We start from the raw sequence: 25,003 nt of genomic DNA, 5'->3' as shown, positions 1-25,003 counted from the left end.
GGGACCTGCAGTCTTGACTCCACGACTTGGATCCTTAATGCTGTCACTGTCTCTGTAGGAGAGTTTGTTGTTTGCCTAACTTCTGCCAAAACTTCTGCTTGTTTGTTTTTGGGGGCTGAGGGAAGAGTTTGTCTCTGCTGCAACCCCAACTGAGCCAGCTGGCTAAAAATACACAGCTTTACTTGATGTTTCCCTGTATGTTCAAGGCTATACCCATGAAGGGCTTCCAGAAGCCCCTGCAGAGTGTCTCTCTGGGATATTTCACAATAAATAAATATTATCTATGAACTTTTGATAACACAAAGCCAGCCAGCTCTGCTGCTGCAGAAACACAGCGCAGTTACACAAAAGAGAACATTGGATTTAACATTTCCCCCGGGGCAGGTGCAAGAAATCCCTTGAGCATTTACAAAAACCAAACCAGACAAGCTCAGAACAGCCTGCAAGTCAGAGTCAGGTTACAAAGAACCCTTCTGACCATCGAGTCTGACTGTTCACCCACCACCCTGATGTGGTCCACCACATGAGGATGGAAGTGCTGCTGCACCTGTGAGCCTTGGGATGTGGCAGCTAAGGTTTGGTGCTGGTGTCACATCTCAGAAAGGTGTCTCGGTGTCACAGGAGGTGTTAGCAGAACACAAAGACACAAAAGAATTTACTAATGGAAACAAAAGTGCCAGCAACCAGGTTCAGACACAGCTCCACTTTCACAAGGGTTTCATCACACTAAGCAATGAAGGAAAGGGAAACAAGACATTCTTGTGACTTCACCCACAGACCTCCTGAGATGACTAAGCTTGGAGAATTACCTCTGTTTATGTTCTCTTCCAGTGGGAGCTCTGGAGTGACAGTGACTGGCAGAATGACAAACAAACAGGGATTAAAGCAAGGTCTGAATCCCCAGGCTGCAGGATTAGTCACGAAATGCATCAACTCCATGGGCCACAAACACAGACCCCATCTCACTTGGTTCTGACACTTAAAAGAGCAAAGCAAACACCCCAGAGTGCCGACTGCCTCCATGGAATATGTGCTTCTCTGGTACCTGAGCAGTTCCAGCTGCAGGGTGATTCTGGGAAGGATGGAAGATTTCCTGCCCTCTATTCCTTGTGCTGACATCACAGGAAGGCTCTTCCCTTCCACACACCATCAGCAAAAACAGCTCCTAGCCCTCATCTGCACCAGGGCTCCATGCCAGCCCCACGCTCGGGGAGCCACGTAGAAATGCATAATCCTCTGTGTATTTGAATTATGTTTAGAGCCAACTCAGGATAAACTTTTCCAATAGAAAAGGCTGGAATTTTACCCTGTAATTTTCTTGTCATCACTTCCCTCCCTGGCACGAAGCTTTCTAGGACTGCAGGTTATCCTTACCTGGCAGCAAACACACAGAGAACAAAGCCAGAACTGAAGGAAACTATAATTAACCAGGCCTGAATTTAGGTCAACTATTAACTGTTCTTTTTCCATCCCATGACCAGAAACAAACAGCAAAGAGGAATGCCAGCCTGTTCCAGAGCTCTCAGTGCTGGAGGACATGCCTGACAGCCTGCAACAGCTCTGCACTCACCTGATTCGTGGTGAAAGGGCTTTTGGATCTGTGGAGATTTAGCAGGGATGGTGCTGGTGGAACTGTGGCTGTGAGGCTCTGACATACAATCACAAGAAGAGGAGTAAAGCTCAGGATCAGACCAAGCCTGTTTGGAATTACAGATATTACCCTCTAATAATGAAAAGCTGAGGGAGGGCACAGGACAAGCAGAGGAGAAGCCACAGAGGCTGCTCCCTGCACAGCCCCTTCCCTGGCCACCACTAATAGCAGATCACAGCTCCAGGCTGGCTTAACACAGCCTCAGGACTTGCCCTGGCTCATCTGCTCTGCACCTTATTTTTAGCTGGGCTTTAGCCCTAACAGCCAACTTAGCCAAGAGGTGGTTATCCTGGAACTACTAACCATGTCTCCTGGAATTCCTGCTTCCCTAGTTGCAAGACATGTCCCCTTTCCTCATTTCCATAAATATTTGGCTCTCTTTCTATATAAAGCAAGAATTCCATCATAATTTTATTCTGGAGGTACAGGTGATTTGGTGGTTAGTTTTGTTTGTGGAATTTTTTTAGAACAGGTTAAAAATATATATTTACTACATGTCATGATTCAAAAAACTTAATTACAGGTAGAGCTGGACTCTGGCTTTGACCCTGAATTTTGAAGTATGAAAACGTATTAAAAACAGTCTCTTGACAATTCCAGGTCTTTTACCAACACATTATTACAAGGTGTTACTCTTCCTCCAGCTTAGCAACTTACACACGTAGCTCAGAGACTTTAATAGCAATAAACTGAATTTTTCTACTTTAATCCCAGGAGAACAGTCTGTTGGGTAAAGGCCAGGATTTTTTTGGACATGTGAGGAAGACTTGAGCATTTGGGTCTGGCATTTTAGGAGGACATGGAGAGGCCTGTGGGTCACATATTGGACACAATAAACCAAGCAAAGCTGTCCCTTTTTCATTTTACACCACACCAAGTTCTTTGATTCAGTATCAATGGTGCCCTTCAAACACAGATGCAATAAAAGGTGAGAAATGAAAAGGAAAAGAAGTCCCAGTTTACAAAGTCATCATCTGTATCAATGTCCAAAAGTATGGAAAAAGCATCTATGGAGGCTCTGAAATTTGGTTTGCAGACGAGAAAAAGTGAGTCAGCAACAATGAGCAGCATGGCCCACTGCTGAGGTGCACACCTGGGGTACCTGGAGTGCTGAACCAAAGCCAGTTTGGGTATGGGAGGGCTTCATTTTACAGCTCAGAGTGGCCAGGCTTTAGTCCCAGAGTTTCCAGCTCTTAAGAGCATTGAATCCATGACTTTGCAGTCAGACACTCACCCAGGAACATGAGAGAGCTCTGCATTAACAACCTTAAAAGCACTCATGCCTTTATGTACCATTACATCAACCCAAAAATCATTTTTACTTCACAAAGGAGTACTCTTAAAGCATCCTTGGATTCCTAACTGGAATAATGCACTGTAAAAGGACAGAGCAATCTAGAAAGGGGGTACCCACTACACTCTGAAAGCACAGGTTCCATTTATAATTTATCTGCTAATTCAGAACTTACTGGAAGAACAAATGCTGCATAGCCTGAGCTGTCTGCATTTTGGGGCAGCTTCCTTGAGATCCCAACAGGCTTCACAGGAATTCCAGGGTCTAAACTCTTTAAGCAGGTATTTTCAGCACCAGAAGACTACTGTGAGCTTCCAGTGCTGGAGGAAGTTATTTTGGCAGAGATGCAGTCCCCCCAGTGCCCATGAACGAAGTCATTATAGCAAGGCCTTAAAAATTCCCTCACTCCTCACTCCTTGGCACCTGACCCAGCTTCTGCCAGCTGGCTGAAGGCACAGCAGGAGCCAAGCTTCCTCTTTCACAGACCCATGGAATGGTTTGGGTTGGAAGGGAGCTTGAAGCCTATCTCCTTCTGCCTCCTGGCCACAGGAACATCTTCACAGGGCAGGAACATCTTCTACTAGACCAGGCTGCTCCAAGCCCCATCCAGCCTGGCTTGGACACTTCCAGGAATGGGGCAGCCACAACTTCCAGGGCAAACACAGTACGTGAATATTCAGTGACAAAGACTGGGGCAAATGGGAGCACTTTCCACAGAGAGGGCACTAACTACTCCTTGGGCTGCTCATTTCTTTGGGATAAAGGCAGAGCTGTGTTTACATGCAGCTGCTTGTTTTTAAAAGCTGCCTAAGGAATGTGTTCCTAAACACGCGGGACCTTTTGCTGCCACAGGAACTGTTCAAGAGGACACAGCCTGGCTGGTGATCCTCTGCAGGCCCAGCCACAGCCTTTTGCAAGGGCTCAGCAAGCAGCCCACTGCCCACTGTCAACAGCAATTACCCTCTGATCACCAGCTGATCTGCCCTAAGCCTCTGGAAGCCAGCAAAGCCTGAACGCTGTCCAGACACAGCAGCGGGACACCGGGACAGAGCCCGGCTCCCTTAGCAGGGGATTATTCCGAGCAGGGAGCTGGCCTTGCTCACAGAGCACACACACACCATCCTCCCCAGCCCCTGGGAAGGAGGGATGGAGCTGGACAGCTGCTGAGGAAGGACTTGTACAATGTGATACTTCACCCAAACACCCTAAGCGTGGCCCTGCTGCAGCCCCACAAAGGACGGCGAGTCGCGGTGTCGGAGGCCTGCTGCTCTGAGCCACGCCAAGGGGAAGGCTCTCCCACCATGACCTACGCAAGGGCAAACCTCAGCAAACAATCTCTGCCCTTTTCCAGGACAGATTTGCTTTCTCCTGCCTGTGGAGAAGCCAAAGAGCTTGTCTGAAGGGCAGAACTGCTGTCCAGCTGGAGAGCAGAGCCACGGGCAGCTGAGGCTGCTAAGCTTTTCCATTGCACTGATGACCAGCACTGAAAACACACTGTGAAAATCCAAGGGGGGAATGCCACTGGGGACAAGGTGGGGCACAGCAACACCATTTTTGCTACTGCAAGAATGCTGAAGGACGCTGTGGTGGCAACAGTGGAAAAAGCAAAAAGGTACTTTAAATGTTTCTTTCTGGAAACAAAAGAGACATAAAGATGCTTCTCACTGACTTGCCCCAAGTTCTCCTGAACCTCTGAGAGACAGAGGAGACCACTACCACAAGAAACTGGGGACCAGTTCACACTGGGATCTGGGTCCTGCCTGCTGCATTGGCAGCTCTCTCCTGGCCTGTCTGTGTGATGGAGATTCAGAATCTGAATAATCCATCTAGGGGTCACTGGCTGGAGTGAATATGTGACCTGTTAGAATAAAACAGCATCACAGAATTGTTAAGGTTGGAAAGGACCTTGATGAGTCTCAAGTCCAACCACCTGACACCTGAAGTCTAAAAGGCCAAATGAGAAATGGAGGAGAGAAGACATGAAGCTCTGTCCAAGTGCCAAAGCCAGAAGTTTTGCACATAAAGAAATCAAAGGAGATTTCTGAATTTATTGGGCCTTAAGCCACTTCTTTCCCCCTCTCACAGAAGGTTCACAGAAGACACAAAACAGGAAGAACAGCTGGGCCTGGTTCCATTCTAAACTGAATGAACAGGTATAGAAGGCAAAATTATTGCTCAGCACCCTCAGTGTGATTCACCAAGGACGTGAACACCACGGGCAAGACTCAGCTGTCCTGTGGCTTCTGCTGAGACCAGTGCTTAAAGGAGACAGGAGAATGGAATTCACAGTAACCACTCTCATAAAAGGAAGAACTGAGTGTGTAAAACTGGGAAGAAATGTGGGAGAATATTCATGCAGCCCATATTACGGAGACAAGGAGCACTTCAAAGGGCCTGGCAGTGAGAGTGAGTCACAAAGTGTGCGGGTGTGTGACAACGGGTCACTTCCTCCCAGGGCCTTCCTGCCCCCTTCCTGTCCATGGAGCTGGAAGCATAATTGTCCTTAATTGCTCAGTTGGCACTAAGTGGATCCCAGCCTTGGGAGAGGACAAAGTGCAGCAGCTGGGTTTGGGAGCCCAGTGCACCTGCAGTGACACTGGCCACGTCCAAGGCAGGGCTCCTCCACTGCTGCAGCCGACTGCCAGGCAGCAGCAGAGCCATGTCTGCACACATGAGGGGTCCCTTCCCACCCAAAACACCCCAGGATTGCACAATCCTATGATACACATACACTGCACTTGGATACATTCATTGCATTACAATATTTAGCTAGTAAGGAACGTAAACCTGAAGTTTTGCAGAGTTTCATTTGCCCATCAACCCTATCTCCAGCTGAAATCCTTAATTTTTTAATTAACTTGCACACAAGGACTGGCTGAATGAATGATTATGGAGTAACTTTTTTTGGAGGAACAAAAAAATACATGAAGTGAGCGATCATAAACATATTCCAGCTAGCTGTGCTGGGTCAACCAATTCTGATTCTTTGTTGAAAAGTAATATTCAGTGACACAGATTATGTGAAATCACAAAAAGTCAGTCAAAGCCTCTGCTGTCTCCCAGGCAAGCATTTTCTGGAAGGGAGGATTTTAAGACTGGAAGGCCTGACAGGGAGAGAACAGTCCTGAAGAAAAAGCCAGCTCTCAATTCTCACAATTCCTTACGGAGCAGAACCTCATCTACCCACAGCTCTGTCTATAATTACATGGAGCAAGTGTGATACACTTACAAAAACCACACAGCCTGACATTAGACAGACTGACATCACACTCTTTGTAGGGAAAAATCCCAGCAAAGAGGCAGCTTGGGAGGGTTGATTTTCACTGTCACACCACAGAACTGGTTTGCAAACAAGAGGGTCCCATCTCCACTTTCCTGAGGCCATTCTTTGGGGGGAAGAGTTTTCTGCAAGGCCCAAACACCGGCCTTCAAAAACTGACACAGATTTTTTTCATTATGGATCCACCCCCCTTTATTCTTTCCTTTTCTCATATAGACTCTTACACAACGAAGCATTTTTTTTTTCCTTTCCACCTCACCAAATTCCTCGGAGCGTGCCAGCCTCGCCTGCACCTCGCACAGATGTGTTATGAATCTAACTCCCTCTGTTTCCACACAGGATATTTTGATCATTCCCCTCTCCTTTTCCCCATCCCCATCCCGTCCAAAATAGCCCAGAGTCATAATCATAAATTCTCCTGGTCTGACCTGAAAGACCATTCTTTCAAGGACTGCTTCTCTTGGAAAAGCTGTGACTAAGGAGAAGGAGTTTTTCAGCAAGGTTCATCCCTGCAGTCTGCCATGAGAGGTGAGGTCTGCTGGAAGCATCTTCCTTAGGGAATTCACACTTCTTTCTATCCAGAGCCCACCTTCTGCCTCCTGACACTCAAGAACACCCAGAGAAAACACAAATTTCCAACTCCCACATACAAGGTAATTCGAATAAATTGGAAGGTTATTGCTGGAACCTCATCACAATGTGTGAGTATCCAAAATGCCATTTATTTGTAGAATGACACTGGACCAAGCGTTCCATGCCCCTTCAGTAGCACTCTCTCAATGAAGCTGCTCCTCAAATCCAAGGAATTTTCCTGTCAGAGGAGAGCTGCCAACTTTCCCTCTTTGGCGAGCAGGGTTCCATTCTTGCACCTCTCTCCATTTCCTGCACAGTGTTGCTTTAATGAGCCCTCCAGTCTGGTGGAAAGCTAACAGAGACAGCGAGAAAAAGCATAATAATAAAAAGGAGGAGAACCTGAGAGGGGAGAAGATTTAGGAAGAATTTTCCATCGAATACACAGTGGGTCTGACTAGAAATATGACAAAAAGGAGACAGTTCTCCTCTGCAAAAGGAGGGAAACCAGCCCAAGTGTTCAGTTTAGACACAGAAAAGGACCTCTTAAGCTAAGTAATAAATTTAATGACTTAGAACTACAGAGAAGAAATGCTTAGTCAAATATTGCTTTGCTGAAAATGCAGAGAGTCCTATTTTCAATCCTGTCATGCAAAAATGCAGAGCCCTCATCTTGGATTCAACCCTAACTAACACAAAAGCGAGCTCAGCCCGGCTCTGGATCCCAGGTTGACAGTGTGGCTGCAGGGGCTGAACTCCCAGAGGAGGAAGGCACTGGGAATGATGTGAGAGTGGCAGCCCAAGGTGAGAGAAAGGCTGTTCAAAATTGGGAGACAACAGAATGAACCAATGTAGCACAAGAGTACAAGTGGCACAGCAGCAAATAATACCAATTTTAAAAAGTTAGTCACAGATAATAAGCCTCTCTCTCTCGCCACATGGAATTCCAGCCATTTCTCAAAATTCCACTGGCATAAATATAAAGGAAAAGCTCCAACTATAAACTGTCACTGAATGCTGTTGAACTCGGGCTCCTGCTTTTTTTTCCATGAATGCACTGTAAGTCAGCATTCCAAGAGCAACAAATGTCTCCAAGCCCAAGCTATTTCCCAACAGTCCGTGGACCATGAGAGTGTCCAAGATAACAGTGAAAATATGCACAAGGCCATTCTACCCAGATACCACATCCACAGAGGAAGGGGGTGTCCCAAAAGCCCAGGCTGACCTGCACAAAGGGGGTCTTGGGTCGGGACAAGAAGCAGCTTTAAAAGCCCAAAGATCACCACACTGCTGACCTGAAAATCCTGAGAAAACAAACAACATCCGAGCCATTAGTGAGACAGAATATCTGCTGGGGACTTGGCAAGTTTGATTTGGATAGAAGCTCTGCCACTGTGGAACAGCCACTTCCAAACTGTGGGCATCAACTTATCCACTTCTAGTTGGGGTAATAGCCTGCAGTGTCTTTGAATATCCCACTCCAGCTGTAAATATCATTGTCACCCCAAATAAGCCTTCACAGAAGAGGCTGAAAGCAGCTTGTTCTGTCCCAAGTACCTAAAAGGTTTCCCAGATGCTCTTCGTTGTCCAGTTCTGCTCTTCCACAGAAGAGCACCTGAGGGAAGTCACTGTCCAGCAGTGCAGCTTTCCAGTTTCTCCCTGGCTTTTCAGCTTCTGCCTCAGCTTCCCTGGCATGGCAAACACAATCCTATCTTTTACCTGTGCCAGTGCCTCACCACTCTCATTGGAAACCTGCTCAGGGACTGCAGAGTAGGGAGATATTGGCAGCTGGAACACCTGCACACTGTGCCATCGCCTGCGAGGTTCAGAAAAGGGATGGGGAATTCCATGCAGGGAATTCTCTCTCTTGAAAGAAATTTAAACTCTAATTTCTTAAGGCTTTAAGAAGGGAGACAGGACAGCTGGAGGCAGAGGGCTCTGGATTTCCACAGAGCCTTACATCTGATGAACAGCTGTGAGTCAACCTGCGTGGCAAAGGCTCAAGAATACAAGTGCTCAGCTTGAAATCCTACAGACAGAGACAGGGAATGACCTGCAGGACACATTGCTGCCTTTTCCCACTGCCCCCTCCCTCAAATGCCACAGGGCTCTCCTTTCCACGGGAACAAACACCCCAAATAAGGGATATTAGAGGGCCTGACCAACAAAGAGGCATTTGAGGTTTAGTGCCTGTTGAATTTCTCTCACTATCAGAAACTCAGAGTGAGCCTGGAGATGGAAAGGGAGCACATCTGTTCACTGCAGTGCTGGTGAGATGTTCCTAGTAACGAGGCAGATGTTTCCAAATGGAAGTGGATGGGATGCCCAGATGGCTTTCATTGTCCCATTTTTCCAAGCAGCCTGACAAACTTCAGATGTAAAAAAATAAATATGAATGATGATTCTGTCTCGCCAGCAAAAAAAAAAAAAAAAAAAAAGAAGAAAGCATGTTTGACAAAGAGCAAAGGAAGCAGATCTGAGGAGGTCAGAACTTCAGCAGCCTTCCTCCAATCAAACCAAGTGTCTAACCCACCCCCACAACATGGAACAGTGCTGCCTGAGCCCTCAAAGAACAGACACTTTTAATTGATTTATCTCCCCTTGTCTTCCCTTTTAAAGAGCACTGTACACTAAAGGAAGTCTGATGTTCACTTCTAGTAGTAAATGTTCTCAGCATCAGAAACGTGGAAGCTTTGATGTGCTGGAAGTAATGAAACTATATTGTTACTTTTTCTTGGCAGGGAAAACTCTGATTAAGAAAAGGGGCTTGAAATAAATCAGGAATCAACCCAGTAAAAGCAAATTGAAAAATACCATTAAACTACCAAAGCAGAGGCTCAAATGCATCTGTTTGCAAATTCACTTGAGATCAGGAATAAAAAGAACATGGAGTTGGCTATGGAAGAACCTGAGCAGAACCCAGGGATAAGGCAGTGCATTTTCAAGGAGTGTTTAGGACAAACTACTTAAAACAGATTAAAAAATTGATTACATGGTTTCTGGATACTCACTGTCTGTTGGTTAGAACTGAGCATTCAAAAACTAAATAAATAAGGTAGTAAATTATTTTATGAACTGGATTTTTATTGCTATCATAGATCTGTGGAATACAGGGCTCTTGCAGAAAATCAACCACATCTATGATGCCACTAGTTACATCATCTGTGGTGACAGCCATTAGAGTTTCTCCATAAGCCAGAGAACAATGAGTTACCCTTTCATTCTGAGGTACTTCTCGGGAGTTTTCAGAACAGGTTGCCACAGATCAAATGAAAGCAAGGGACATACCTGGAATTACTCTCAGGCTAGAAGCAGCAGCTGAATTTTTCCCATTCAGCAACATGATTTTTGAGTAGAGTTTGAGATATCTGCTCCATGTCATGAGAAAACATGGAAGACCAGAACTCAGTTTCACCATGGGTTGGCCCTGAGCTTCCTTTCTGCCTTAAGCAAGGGAAAAAAAACCCCACAAAGACTCTTCATCATCAAATCACAGATACTCAAAGGTGAATGAAAATCTACACCCAGAAACAAAAGACACTAATTTGTAGCTGGCTCCTAATTAGCTCCCTAATTTGGTTAGCAAGTGCTGGACCTAGGTGAAAAGTCTGTCACTGTTTGGCAGAGCAGCCTGCAGCCATCCCCAGTGACTGTGCTCAAGCCACATCCAGAGCTCCCAAGGAACATCCTCAGCAGCTTCTTCTCTTCCCCCAGGCTCCTCTTCTCCTGGGTTACAGACACCTCCCACTATCCCAGGTTGCTCCAAGCCCCATCCATCCTGTCCTTGGACACCTCCAGGGATGGGGCAGCCTCAGCTTCCCTGGCCAACCCGTGCCAGGGCCTCACCAGCCCCAAGGGGACAATCTTCTCCCAGTGTCCCATCTGACCCTGCAGTGGGAAGCTGGCCCATGCTGCACACTGCAGAAATCCCCAGGCCCACAAACTTTCCCCCTCTGCTTGCAGGGACCTTCTCCAGCCTCAGGATACCACTCCACAGCACATGGACACACAGGGCAGCAGAGCCTGGGCAGGAGGGAACAGGGCATACACTGAGCTGGTAAACTATTCCAGCAGTAACTCTGCTGCAATCCATGAAGGGAAAGGAGGAAACACATCCAAACCCTTCAGGCCCAGAGCTTATTGTGATGCTCAAGGGCAACCACAGACCCATCACATACTCTCCCACTGATCTGACTTCTGTAAATAATTAACAGAGTTCCTACTACCTCTTACTTTACACCTCTGACAGATTTATTGTCAAGGAGAGAAAAGCACAACTACTATTCCTCCTGGAAATGGTGACTTTATGTTCTCTGGAGCTATTAGTGAGGAGAAGTGGAAAGGCAGAGCAGAGCTCTCCATTAAGAAAGCACAAAGCTCCTTGGATGGCCTTGCATCACCTGTTTCTGTTTCCAGCAGACACTAAAAAAGCTCAGTTTACACTGTGTTTAACCCTGTTGCAGTTGAAAATTTATTTTAGGTATTATTAGGATTTTGCACAAGAGGATCTGTGCATTTGGAAGTTTTTATTCTAATTTGCACTACCCAGGTGGTGTTGATTTATTATTTGATGTCTCTAGGATTACAGAACACAAGTATTTGGCTAATGGCTACAGGACAGTCATTTCACACAAAAAGAGAGCACTTGCTAATCAAGGGTGCACTTCCACACACACTCACAGCCCAGCACTCCTGTCCTCCATGGGGGATGCCAGTGTCTGAACCCAGCCTTCCCCAGACAGCTAGGTCCACTGCTGGGCATCCTGTGCAGAACTATGGGAGAAGAAGGAAGATCCCACCCTTTCCAGCCACCTGACAGCCCCAGCCTGTTGCCAGGATCAAGGGGAAGGACAAACCTCTTCCCTGCAGGCATGTCACTGGCTGCTGAGAGGCAGCAGCCTGCTTGTTACCTGGGTGGAGAGAAAAATGCCAAAGGAGACACAAGGGCATGCCTGCTGGGGCTAGGTCCTCAAACCTTTCCAGGGAATGCTTAGAAATAAGCCCTGCCAATAATGCTGCAAAGGAAGACACAGCAAAGAAACGCTTCCCTTGGCTACTCCTGGAACACAAGCCAGCTAAGCTCTTCATCCCTGCCAGGTTATCCTCCCAAACCACATGGTATTTGGTGGAATCCAACACAGAGTTCCACAGGTCAGCCTCTCCCCGTCACCACGCACGAGAAGTCAGCTTTGCTGAGACATCAGTTCCCTCCTTCCCAACTCTAACTGCAGACATGTGGGACTTTCAATAACCTCCAGAACCCTAATTATCTGGCTGATGCTGTCCCATGTTATTGGAATACTCCAAAGAATGATTAGGCAAGGTATTCTGGAAAAAAAAACAAAACAAAAAAACCAATAACCCTGTTTTCTTACCAAACAACAGCTGGGTCATGCTGTTACTCTGCAGTGTTTTACTATTGCATTTTGGAAAGATTTCTGCACTTGTGCAACCCAGCAGTGCATCTGAAGAAACTCAGTCCACTGGGAGCAGCGTCAAGTACGAGGCTGCTGTTCTCACGTTCGTCATTCCACCCGCGTTCCTGTCAGCTCCAGCTGCCCAGCTCCGTGCCATCCCACACACCACAAACCACACCAGCTCCTTCAGCATCTGCACCCTGCTTGGAAGGGAGAAAGGGAAGGGTGATGTGAGCTCTGGGACATCTTGGTCCCAGCAAGAATAAGTCCACGGTAACCCCACATGGACCCCACCAAAAGCAGGAGCATGGTATCCAAACTGCTCCTTCAAAACACACCAGATGCATTTTCCTTCTGTCATAAACCACGGATGCCAACATCTCATCCAGGTATTTTCAAAGATAAAAATGAATTAAACTGCCCTCAGCTTGGATTCTTCAGCTGTTTCTAGGATCTTCCTATAAATTTACTGAGCATCAAACCCATTAAAAACCAGGTGTCTCACGGTGGGGAAAAATGCTAAAGCTGCAGAAAATTCAGGAGGAGAAAGTCTGGGAAGAGTCTTACAGCATGGAATTACCCTTTTGTGCTATGACACAAACTGGTATGATTTAGCTCATTTTCCCATCAAGAGCAGCCTGCTGTAGAACACAGGGTGATCAAACAAGGCTCTCTGCTCCCAGTGACAGAGTCTCTTGGTGCTCTCATTTCGGTCCTAAATTGGTAGGATGCTCATGTGAAACACATGAACAAGCCTCAGCCCCCACAAGCCGTGGGAGGATTCATTTCCTCTGGTTCCTGACCTCTAATTCACATCAACTCCCCCTGATAAGGCAGCTCCTCTGACTCTCATTCCCATATTCTCAGAGTGCCATCCTGGTACTTACATCCTGCTCCATAAAAAGCACTGTGAACCACCTCATGAGCACCTTTCTGATCAAACCCAGGGGTGGAGATGAGCCACTTCACCTCCAAGCCAGGGACCTCAGTCCTACATGGGCCACCCAAGGGTGATCCTCACCTTGGCATATCTCTCCCAGGTTACCTTGAGAATGTCATCTATACACCAAAGAGGCTCCTTCACACTGGACCAGCTGCTTACACAATATTTAAAACCCTCTCCTCTCTGTCAGCACCACTGTTTATTCCAAGTCTTTTTCTTCCTATGCAATTTGGGGGCAAAGGGAGTTTTTGTTGGAAAATGGTATGAGCCTTGGAATGGCTGCAAGCTGAATGTACTGACCTGTCTCCATTTTTTCAATTTTCCCTTCATACAGATTTTTCTGTGTGTTTTACTGCTCTGGCGCTGGGTGCCTGCAGTTGGAATGAAGCCTTTATTCTTGGTTTTATTTAAAAATCATTTTCCTTTGTTATTGCCAAGAACAGAAGACGACTTAAGCAGATGGATGTTCCTGCTCTCATCATCAGGCACAACCTCCCCGACACAGACAGAGCACATCAGTCACTTCACAGCACCTTCTGATCCACTCCTGCTCAAGCTTTTCTTCCTTAAAAAAAACTGGAAGCTTTTCCTCTCTATAAAGTCTGTGTTTCCCTTTGCTTCCTGTACACCCATCACCAACACTCCTTTTCTTCTATACCATACAGTGCTCTTCCTGTTCTATTTGATCCCCTTTTCCTTAAGCAAACTGTTACCTGGGGGGAAAAAAAAAAAGAAAGAAGAAACCCAGCCCCACAAACTATATTCAGTGAAGAACTTCAGAGACTCCACTTCAGTTTCAATGTAAGAGAAGAAGGCTAAAGAAGTGCTGGACAAAGAACAGGATGTCCTCAGACAATGCAGGTTATTGGCATCAATACAAGTTCCTGGTGGCCCTTTCCTGGGGGACTACCAGAGAGCAGGAGAGAGACTTTTGACCTGGTATCAGGGAGAAATTGTTCCCTCTGAGCGTTGTGAGGCCCTGGCAGAGGCTGCCCAAAGAAGCTGCCCCATCTCTGGAAGTATCTAAGGCCAGGTTGGATGGGCCTTGAAGCAGGCTGGGATAGTGGAAGGTGTCCCTGCCCATGGCAGGGGGTGGAGCAAGATGATCCTTAAGGTCCCTTCCAACCCAGGCCACGCTGGGATCCCGTGTTTATACAGGAATGTCCATACTGAACAGAGGATGTTACACAACATGCTGTAATGAGTCTACACAGAAATCATTTCCATCTTCCCCATTGTTCTGATGCACAAACTTATGGGGTGGGCTGTGCAGCATCAAAAATATCCTCCACCAGAACACAGGTCATGAGAAACTCTGCTGAGAAAGAGCTCAGACACCCTCCGGCACAACAGTGTCCCTGAGAACCACGAATGTGCCTGGGGAAATGCACAGGGAGGTCTCCCAAGCAGGCAATAGTCTTCCCACTCTTCTACCTTCTATTCCAGGGCTTCATTCCCAGGCAACCAGGAGCAATTCCCAAATCATTTCTTCCTCCTACATGTTTCCCACCTGGGACAAAGACACTCGACGCCAGCGCCATGGCAACCCCATCAGACACACAGGCACTTTGGTTCTTTGGGGAAAATGAAAATTCTGAAAGGAAGCTGGGAGATAAAGGCTCCTACTCCTTGTTTCCCACTGTTAGGAAGTAATTACAAAAATACTTTCATCTCAAGTGCTTGCTGGGTGAATAGGTTGTCATTTAAGAAATACTATGGTGTGAAGAGGAGGATGAAAGAGGAAAGCTCCGAGTACATTCCACGCTGTGGAACCGCTCTGCTCAGGGCTGGGTGTCATCATTCTTCCACACAGAGTGCACAGAAAAAATGATACATGAACAAACAGGAGGAAAGACAAACTGAATACTCAGTTATCAGCTCGAGCAGCATATGATCCAAATCCTGCCTCATCATCCCACTGCTGTCAGTCTGAGTGTTCCCACTGACTCCACTAGACTTGGATCAGGCTTTTATGTTTCTGAAACATAGCTTGGGTTTTATTTTACCACGCTCCTGAGCCAAATTCAGTAGAACTCCTAGGTGCAAATTAGATTGTAAATTCTACAAGTTCTTTGCCTGTTTCTGCTGTGTCTTGAGTGCTTCCAAGGAATAAGGTTAATGATCACACATTTCAGTGATGTTTCCCAGCTTACTGACAAGGAACAGCTTATTTTCATCCCACCCAGAGTAATATCATTGTTACACTTCCAAAACCTCCCAAACTCAGGCTTGTCCTGAGAGCATTTCCTTCTATTCCTGAGTAAAAAGCTGTTTTGGTGAGAAAATGGTAAGGATTTATTTAAATCATGTCTTAACATGACAGCCTCATACACTGCTCTGTTTCTTTCAGCTCTGTCTGCACAGCTCATTCACCCTCTGTCCCTCAGACCCTCCACCCCCAACATGGAGACTTGGCCTTTGTTCCTTTTGCCCTTAAGGAGAAGCATTTCTGATTTAAGAGACATTTCTGGGGAGTAACACAACAATACCTGCAGTACTCAACCCAAACGAGAAGTGCAGATGTTCAGTGTCTTTAGGATCAAGACTTAAATGACTGGGGAAGTGGAGCTTACAAATGTCATCCCAGGACAGTGGGACATGGAAAAGCTGGCAGGAGACTGTCGTGTGTATTTGCACCCATGGAGAGCTCGAGACACTGTCCTGCTCTGTGACAGGATTCCCAGAGCAGGCCTAACCTGGTGCTCATCCCAGATGCTTAAAAGCAAATGTCCAGTGTCACATCCCACTGCATTTAAGTGCTTTTTTCAATAGCTGGGATTTCCATGGGAGGCCTTGTCTTGCACCCCACAGAAGAGGAAGAGCTTCCTTTGGCCAGGAGAACTAACCTGAGCCAAGCACTCGAAACCAGCAAACACCCTGTCTGATGGACACCACAAGGACCAAGCAGGATTTTGGATTAATAAAATTATTTTAACATTTGGTGGTCAAGACCTACTGCTTCCCTGCATCTGCCTCACCTAGCAGAAGGAAGATCAGATTCCAAGGAATACAGTCCAATGAGATCCTTTGAATCAGCAGACAGATTACCCGTGACACACAAACAGTCAATCCTGCCAACAGCCTGTCAAAATGATCCACATTTCCCTGATACCACAGAGTGAGAGCAGAGGCATTTTCTAAGCACAGAAGATATAAAACTATCTACAATTCCCTGGTATCAAAACAAACCCCAAATATTCAGGTCCATTTATATGCCAGAGATCCTACTCACACCAAAATGACTAAAAAGACAAAGGTATAAAAAGGCAATAACTAATGAGGGAATCCACCAAGGGGCCTAAACTGGTTGTGCACAGACACAAAGAAAAATTCCCCAAAGGAATGGGGCAGGATTTCCAATCTGATTTCTTGAGCGTATCATGTAAGGCTTCTAAAGAAATTAGTCTCCACACAAAGCAAATTAGGAAAACAATCCATGCAAATTGCCACTGTCATTCCCTAAAGAGGCTGTCCAGAGCCACGGATACCATCAATAGAAATCAGCACAGGGTGCTCCTCCAGGGTGGGAAGCCTGAACCCACACTATCCAGCATGGATGCTTGAGGCATCCCAACATCTTCCCCAGAGCCCCACACATTTCTGGTTCCCACTTAAGACAGCTCAGGGAAGCTTCATCAAAGGCACAGCCCTAAAGGCAACAGGGAAAGAGAACTGGGCAGGTGTGCTGGCTTCCATGAGAGCACCAGGCAGGAACCCATCCATGCTCCTCAGCCCTGTGATCACTGCTCAAGCCTTGCCCTCAGGATGGCAGCTTTTCGACTTCCAACTCCTACACTCATTCTGTCCAACTGTTTGAGCAATGTCCAACCAACCCCCAAACGCTGTAAATCCTGCAGGAACACCAGATGGCCTGTCAGACTGCAGGCTCCTCCCACACAGCTAGAGCTGGAAGCCTCCCTCTCAGAAAAGTGACTTGCAGGGAAAACATGACACAGCATGTCCCGTGTCACTGCCGAGAAAGGCTGTCACACTGCTTCCAGTTCTGTGATGACTTCATTGACAGCAACAACTTTAAGGACTTTTGCATCTTAATGGCTGTTTTGTTGAGTCATCTGTCATGTGTTACTGAAAATGTGGACCCTTGTGTGTGCTGGCTGAGCTCCCCAAGCGTGAGCAGGCCGTGCTCTGCACGGCTGCCTCGAGCCCAAGCACGGTGGTGGGGGAGCGAGGACAGAGAAGAAACAGGAACATTTTCATGTGCAGCTCATACCAACCAGACAACTCAACCACTGCAAACATTTCCTCAGGCTCCACAGGCTTGGGCACCTTGCTTTAACCTTCAGCAATCTTCAGGTTGGAAAAGCCCTCCAAGACCAAGTTCAGCTATTCCCCCAGCACTGCCAAGGCTACCACCAACCCATGTCTCCACGTGCCACACCTACACGACTTTTCAATCCCTCCGGGGATGGTGACTCCTCCACAGCCCAGAGCAGCCTCAGGGGTTGAAAAGCCTTTCCAAGAAGAAATCTTTGCTAATATCCAATCTAAACCTGCCCTGGGGCAATGTGAGGCCATGTCCTCTTGACCTGTCACTTTTGTCTGGGAGAAGAGACTGAATCCCACCTGGCTATAACCTCCATTCAGGGAGTTTTGACCTCCTTTCAGAGAAGGTCTCTCTGAACCTCCTCTTCTCCAGGCGAACCCCCCCAAGACCAGATGCATGAGCTATACTGGAATGGCCTTGCTGGGGTACCAAAAGCCAAGCACCTCTAGTTCTGTGCATTGTAAATCCTTCTTCTTTTATTTCCCAAACCCTTTCCAGTTTCAACAATATGTGAACACACCATAAACACAGTGAGACTGTGAGAAGCTGAATGATACTGAAATAAAGGCAGAGCACTGATGGGTGCAGAGCTGCTCTTTCATCCCAAGCCCAGAGCCTCACAACCCTCAACCTTCCATAAGCAATGCCTTGCTTGGCTTACGAGGATTTGTGTAACATTAAAAAGACACACAAGCAAATGGACTAAACTACACAATGATAATTATTCTCAGACATGGTAATTATTCTCAGATGGACCAACCACATCATCCTCAAGGCAGAGGGGAATTCTTGGATGTGACAAAATATACCCGATCAACAACACTGCCTTCAGACTGCTTTCATAGCAACCAGCAGGAGGAAAACAATGAAATTGGCACAATTTCCCTGTTACTCACAAAGAAACAGGACCCAAACTTTAAAGAGGAGTTGTACAGCCTCCTTCAAAAGCTTCCAGAGGCTGGAGTCACCTGGACCAGACCTGCAAGCAGCGCCATGGGGTACTGTACCTCCTGTGTGCACATCGGGGAGCGTGTCGGGGGGATGCTGCGCTACCGCCGAGCGCCTGTACACCATGTGGATCCTTCCCTTCTCCTCTTCCATCTGCTTCCCTCTCTCCAAAGGCTCAATGAAGTATTCATCCTCATCAGTTCTTATCATTCCAGCCTGGAAAGGAAGAGAGAAAACATGTCCATATGCCATTTTAGAGACTAAAGACCCAGGCTCTAAAAACAAATACCAAGAGGGACAAAGCATAAAATGCTTGCAATACGACTGTAACCCAGACATTTCTTCCCCCCACTCCCAAAAAAAAAAATTTCACCAACAAAAAGAGCTTATGGTTTTCCAAATGAATGGAGATGAAGGGGCAGAAGCAGGCTGTGCATTTCCATGTGAAGCCTCCCTGTAAACTGCAGTGCCAACCCAGCCAGAGAGATGTCCAGGGAAGTGCTCGGAGCACGTATTTTTCAAGGCTCCCTTGGAGAAAAGGCTGTGGTGGATTTTCAAGAAAAAACTATGTAGTGGAATTTTTTTTTTCTTTTCCCCACAAAAGCATATTGATGGAGCAATCCAGGAAAGCAGTCTCCAATCTTGGAATGCTATTAAGTTTACTACTTTTTTCTTCTAAATTAATGACATTCAAAATTTCCATCCACTGAAGGAGGCAGGTTGGAATCTGTGCTACTGTGGACTTCTCCAGAGCTGTCCTGTGGATTCTGTGAAAGAGGGAAGACAACAGGACCATCCAAAATCCAAAATCCAAAAGCAGCCTTTGGGGCATAGTGGCTGGAATAAACCCTCCTGTTCCCAGCACCACCTCAGCCCTGAGGCTCAGGGAAGTGGATCAACCCCTTGGCTTTCCTAGAAACTTGCTTCTCCCAGGGGAGAATCCAGAAGAAACCTGCCCTAGGTCCCATCAGCACCCTGTCTGCATCTACCTGACTCCCCAGTATCTGCAGCTGCCTAAATGACTTCTGAGCATTAACTCCTGTCAACCCTGCAGTTCTTCCTGTCCCCCTCAATCCAGAACAAATGGTGCAGAGTGAACAGAGGGAATTCTGTGGAGTTAAGAGAGATGCAAGAGCAAGTGCTGCTGGAGTTCATAACAAAAGGTACGTGGGAGCAAGGCCAAACCCAGTCTGGCTCAGGCAGCCCACCTAGGAGGGCTTCCCAGGGGACACCAAACCTTATAGCCTTTACTGGACAATCCATGGATGAAGAAAAACCTGGCAAATACTTTTTTTTTTTCCTTCCAAAATGTAAAAGATGCAGACAAGCATGAGGGAATAAGGAACAATATAAAGCCTTGAGAAAATAACCTACAAGGGCAGGCTAAACTAAGGAATCACTTCCTGAGCCAAAATCAACAGTATTTAAGGGGGAACATGACTCCCTATAAATATGCATGGGGTGTTTGTAGGGAAAGAGGAAAGAGCCCTTCATTCAGAGAGCACAAGGGAGAGCTGTGAAGTGTCCATTAATGGCCACATTTACCTTCAGTATTAAACATTAGGGGTGGGATTTCCAGAAGTATTTTAGGAAGTCAAATGCCCCCTTTTCTAGCGGTTTGCAGTATGGGTGAGGCAGTTAACTCCCAGGCGAGCTTGGGAAAGGCCACCCTCACCCTCAAAACGTCAGGAAGTTTGCTCAGCAGTCACACTGATGGCCATTATCAAGTGCTTCTAAAACTGATCACCAGAGAGCAGGAAAGGCTTTGGGTTGTTAGACCCATCCTACTGTGCCATGGCCAACACCACGAGGCCAGAGGATGCTCTCACCTCCTGCTCCCAGTCTCCGTGCCAAACTCTGCTGGTATCTGAACTGGGAACAGTTTGCAAGACACAGAATCTCTCAGAAAGAAGATAATGCTCTAAGTTATGTTGTCAAACTGTCCTTAATGCCTTTGTACAGCAAAGAAAGAGTTTTTCAAACACTGATGTGACACCCTGGGGAACCGAGGCGTTAATTAGCAGCTATTTCTCTAAACCAGCTCTGAACAGTGGGAGAACAGATCAGGAGAGCTGCTTTAAGCAAACCAGCAACACAATATGGGAATTCAGGATGCACAGAGCTTCCCTGCATCTCTCCACATGAGAACCTTCATTTGCATTACAGACATCCTCTCTCTGGCTCAGGATCTGCACATCCCTCTGTCATACACAGTAATCTGGAAACACCACGTGCTGGGTCTTCACTGGGAAGAGCTGAAATGAAGCTTAATGTCATATTAAGTTTCAATTTTTAAGCTTATATCTCCCCTTGGAGATATAAGCTTAAAAAATTGAAACTTAACATCACGTTCAAGGCTCTACATTCATCTCCAAACACAGCAGGCTGTCAATAAGTGGAAGCAGATTAATAAGCTGGTTGGAGCTTGTTCAGCAGCAGGAGGCTACATGAAATGGTCATCCTTAGTAGGAAACAAGCAAGAAAAATATCAGGAATGAACACAGGGATCTAAGGATGCCAAAATCCCCTTCCCCTCCAGAAGGTGGTTCCCACTTGTGACCCCTTCAGTCACACACAGGTGCAAATATGGACTGTGCTGTTGGACCCTAGAAGGGAAGCATGAGAAGACCACAGCTCCCAGCAGAGTGAAGCAGGCTGGTGTGAAAGAGCCTGGCAGATACTTTCCAACCCAAGGACACTGACAGATTCAGTGGGAAAAGGGAGGACTACCTGTGTTCTGTTTTATGGGAGAGACCATGTTCGGGAGGATGAACCTGCTTGTGTCAATGAACAAGATCAAGTCCAACACCTGCACCAACAGAGGGAAACAGACAGGATCTGCACATCAAGAATTTCAAAGCCTGGAGCAATCTCCAAATGTTTTCTCTTCCCCCTTGCATTCTTCAAAACAAGGGCAGAAGAAGCTTTTATCTGACCAAGACAGGCTGAGCATCCTTCCCTCTGATGAAGGCCAACAGAGGTTTGGTTTATCCAATAAAGAGGGAGTCTGCCATGGTCTGGTTTCAGCTTCCACCTGCATCTCCTACAAGCATCCAAAATGGACTCCCCTCGTTTCCCACACAGAATCATGGAATCATGCAGTGGTTTGGGTTAGCAGGGACCTTAAAGACCAACTTGTTCTACCCCCTGCCTTGGGCAGTGACACCTTCCACCAGAGCAGGTGGCTCCAAGCCCCGTCCAACCTGACCTCAAACACTTCCAGGGATCCAGGGGCAGCCCCAGCTTCTGTGGGCAGCCTGTGCCAGGGCCTCACCACCCTGACAGGGAACATTTTCTTCCTAATACCCAATCCAAACCTTTCATCCTTCACCTTAAGGCCACTGAAATTCAATTTCCATTCCATGGAAACTGAATGAATCAACCACTCCATATCCCTTAAAAATTAAGTGCAGAAACAGATATCTGGGATATATATGGAAAATGAGAATTATCACAAGTATCAGAATCAGGATACCTGGATCAATTCTCACTTTGGGCCACACGTGGATCAATCAGGTTGTAGCAAAATCTCTTACAAGGCTCTCCACGTGTGGGAAGTTCAGTTCAGGAAGTTCCTTGTGCCATCCCAAAGTTTCAGCTGGTGTCATCCTTGATTTCTCCATCCACCAATGCTCGGACTGCAGCAAAGAACTCAGCAGTCAAACCAACCCAGACAACACTTTCTTCTCCCCATTCTACTGATGGAACTGGAAAACATTGCCAGGCCTCTCCCCCCACTCCTCATCCCTCCTTTTCTCCCCGTTGGACAATCACAGGTGCCTGACAGCTCTATCCTGCCCCTACCTGAATAGAAGCCCTATTGAAAAGCATCAAGAGCTCTGTGTTCCCTCAGTTTAATATCCCAGCCCCGGCCCAGCAGACACTGCCTCCTGCCAAGACAAACACCTGGGACCTGCAGCGGGGAGGGGGCAGCTTCTGGAGACAGCCCTCCAGTCTCACTTCTTAAGGAGTCGATAGAGACACGCTTTATAGAAGAGGGGCTGCCTGCTCTGAAAACAGCAATTCAGCCCCAAACACTGCTACCTTTCACCCTCTCTGTTGGCTTAGGGTGGGTTCCGTTCGGTGACTGTGCAAAACCTGCGTCACACCTACCTGCTGCTCCACTCTCCAACGCAAAGGCAAAAAGCTTTTGGAGTTGCACCCAACACTGCTTGATTTATTGAAAGAAAAAGAAAAGCAAAGAAGTATGCTTTGCCTGCAGCACATTTCCCCCTGCCAGCCTCCCCCAAAACTGAGCCACAGCGGGTGGACACTGATTCTCAGTTTGTGTAGCTCCAGGGTTACACCTTCAGTTCCCTGGGGGGATATTATTTCCCATGCTGCACGGGTTCCACTTTTTGGCAAGAATCAACCAATTCTCTGGGTTTCTTTCCAAAAATCCTCTAGAAGCTTCTCAACTTGTGGGGTTTGCCTGTGATGCCACTCTTCAGTTTATGCCAGTGCCTCACCATCCTTCCCAATGCCCCATCTAACCTGCCCTCTGCCAGCTGAAGGCCATCCCCCTTGCACTGTCACTCCAGGCCCTCGTCCCAGGTCCCACCGCGCTCACCCACTCCAACAGGTCCCCCGGCAGGGAAGGGAAAAGGCATCCAAATGGACATAACTTCCCTCCTTCCACATTTTCTGCATGCTAAAGTATTTATGGCCTCGACATACTTGGCATATGAAAAAACACTACACGTTGGAGGAATGCTGGAAAAAAGTAATATTGCAGCACCGTGCACATTTTGGAGAAACAGATGTTGCTGATCCAGTTGCTGGGTGCCTACGGAGGAGGTTTGCAGATGGAATTCCTCCTTCTCCATGGATGGGCCTCCAGTCTCCATGGAGGTGTCTGGCTTTGGGAAAACACCACAGTTTTGGGGTAAAACATCCCCATTTACTGACCCTCCAGCTCCAGCACCCTTGGAGTGCTTCCCAGAGGAGCAAGCAGAAATTCCACAGCTCATTTTCCATCTCTGGAAGATCGGTGTGATATAAAATCCATGTTCTAGGCCATGTTTTGTCCTGGCCACGCATCTCAGAATTAAAGCAAGAGCTCCTGTGTCATTTTAGGCTCCATCCTTGAAGGGTGTTGAACACAGGCAGCACAGGGACTTGACAACTGAATTATTAACCCAGCACCAGCTTGTGACCAATCATTAATACCAGATTTTTAAATCAAAACAAAAAGCTTCTGCCAAGAGAAGTTTTATTTGTTCAGAAGATTCAGAAACAGATGAAAAGGTAGGAATGTTTAATATCCTCTTCCAAACCATGGGCAATACTTAGAAGGCTCTCAGACAAGCTCCTACTGAAATACTGGAAATCACTGCCCAGAGGAATTGAAGTCTCTCAACATACTAATTGATACCACTTTAAGGAGCAAAAGGCACTTGGAAGAGCCATCAAATTAACCAAGTTCCTGTTGAATTTGCACAGAAGAAAAGGAAACGTCAGCATTTCCTGGGTCACTGCACTCGACTGGAATTATGTTTTTTAGTCTCCTCTATAAACATCCATAAGAAAATTCCTTGATGCTGAAATTTCTCATGCTTGGTTTTGATCTAAATGCTGGCTTTCCTTTTTCCCCTTTCAGAAAATCTAAGAAAACTCAATGGAAACCCTCAAGAGTTATACGAAAGCACAGAGAAAGAAACAAACTTTGATTTTATGTGGAAAAATATGTCTCTATTTTTTCTTCTTGGAAAACCTAGTGGGATTCATTTTAACAGCAAACTGCCGCATGGAGCTGGCAGGCCAAAGGCTTTGTCCTTAAAGAAGGAACTGTGGGTTTAAAGTATCAGCTATTCAAGAGGGAAAAGTATGCATGGAACATGCTCAGAGCAGTCAGGCACATCCCCAGGCCCAGCAAATCTCTGTAGAAATATTTACTGAGCACAAGTTTTGTCTTTGTGTCAGCTGCAGCAGGTCTTTGCTGGGAACTATTTCATGGAGAAATGGTACAGGAGACAGCAGAGGCTGCCAGTTCTGCAGTAAACGTGGTGTTTTCCCAGATCCACAAGTCATGGGATGCCACCAGTCATAGATTCCTCTAAAATGTGGAAAGGAAAACAAAAAGTGAGGACATCTGATAGCCTTCAGAGAAGGGGAAATGAGACCTTCAAGTGCTGAATACTCCAAAAGTATAAAGTGAACAAATAATGTGAATGTGAATATCTCATGATCTGGATGTCAGCAGCAGCATTTCTACAGTGGCACACAAAAGAAACACTGATTTATCTGCTGCCTGTACACAACAGACAGGAATGATGCTGCAGCATCATCATCCTTCCAAGGCAAGAGAAAGCTCAGCCCAAACTATGCATGAGAGGAGTCATCTCCTCAGACAGAAGTCAGAGGAGCACAGAAAACTGATGCAGCTTCCTCTGAATGGAAATACTCTGGGGATCAAAAGCTAGGAAGCACCACAGCTAGTAATACTCCCATCAAAGTCAGTTTTAAATTGGTTCCACATCCTTGCACAAAGGAAAAAGAACCAAACTATGGTAAAATCTCTCAAAGGAAAAGGAGAAGTAGTTTTACACCTTTGGTCACGTACAAACCAAGAAAGTCAAATGACAAAGGGGTTTTTATGAGGTGGGGAAGCTGATT

At 46.6% G+C, this 25,003-nt stretch overlaps 1 protein-coding gene across 1 annotated transcript in view; it reads right to left on the bottom strand.

Moving 5' to 3' along the window:
• The window catches only part of ADAMTS3 (ADAM metallopeptidase with thrombospondin type 1 motif 3), a 56,651-nt gene that overhangs the window by 17,362 nt on the left and 14,286 nt on the right, over positions 1 to 25,003 (bottom strand). Inside the window, exon 4 of the mRNA XM_059843520.1 lies at positions 18,448 to 18,604. Within this exon, the coding sequence (XP_059699503.1) occupies positions 18,448 to 18,604 (157 nt within the window). The remainder of the gene's footprint in view (positions 1 to 18,447; positions 18,605 to 25,003) is intronic.

This window comes from Haemorhous mexicanus, chromosome 4, assembly GCF_027477595.1.
Source record: "Haemorhous mexicanus isolate bHaeMex1 chromosome 4, bHaeMex1.pri, whole genome shotgun sequence".
NCBI lineage: Eukaryota > Metazoa > Chordata > Aves > Passeriformes > Fringillidae > Haemorhous > Haemorhous mexicanus.
The sequence above is the reverse complement of the archived record's forward strand: the minus strand, read 5'-3'. Positions and strand labels throughout refer to the sequence as shown.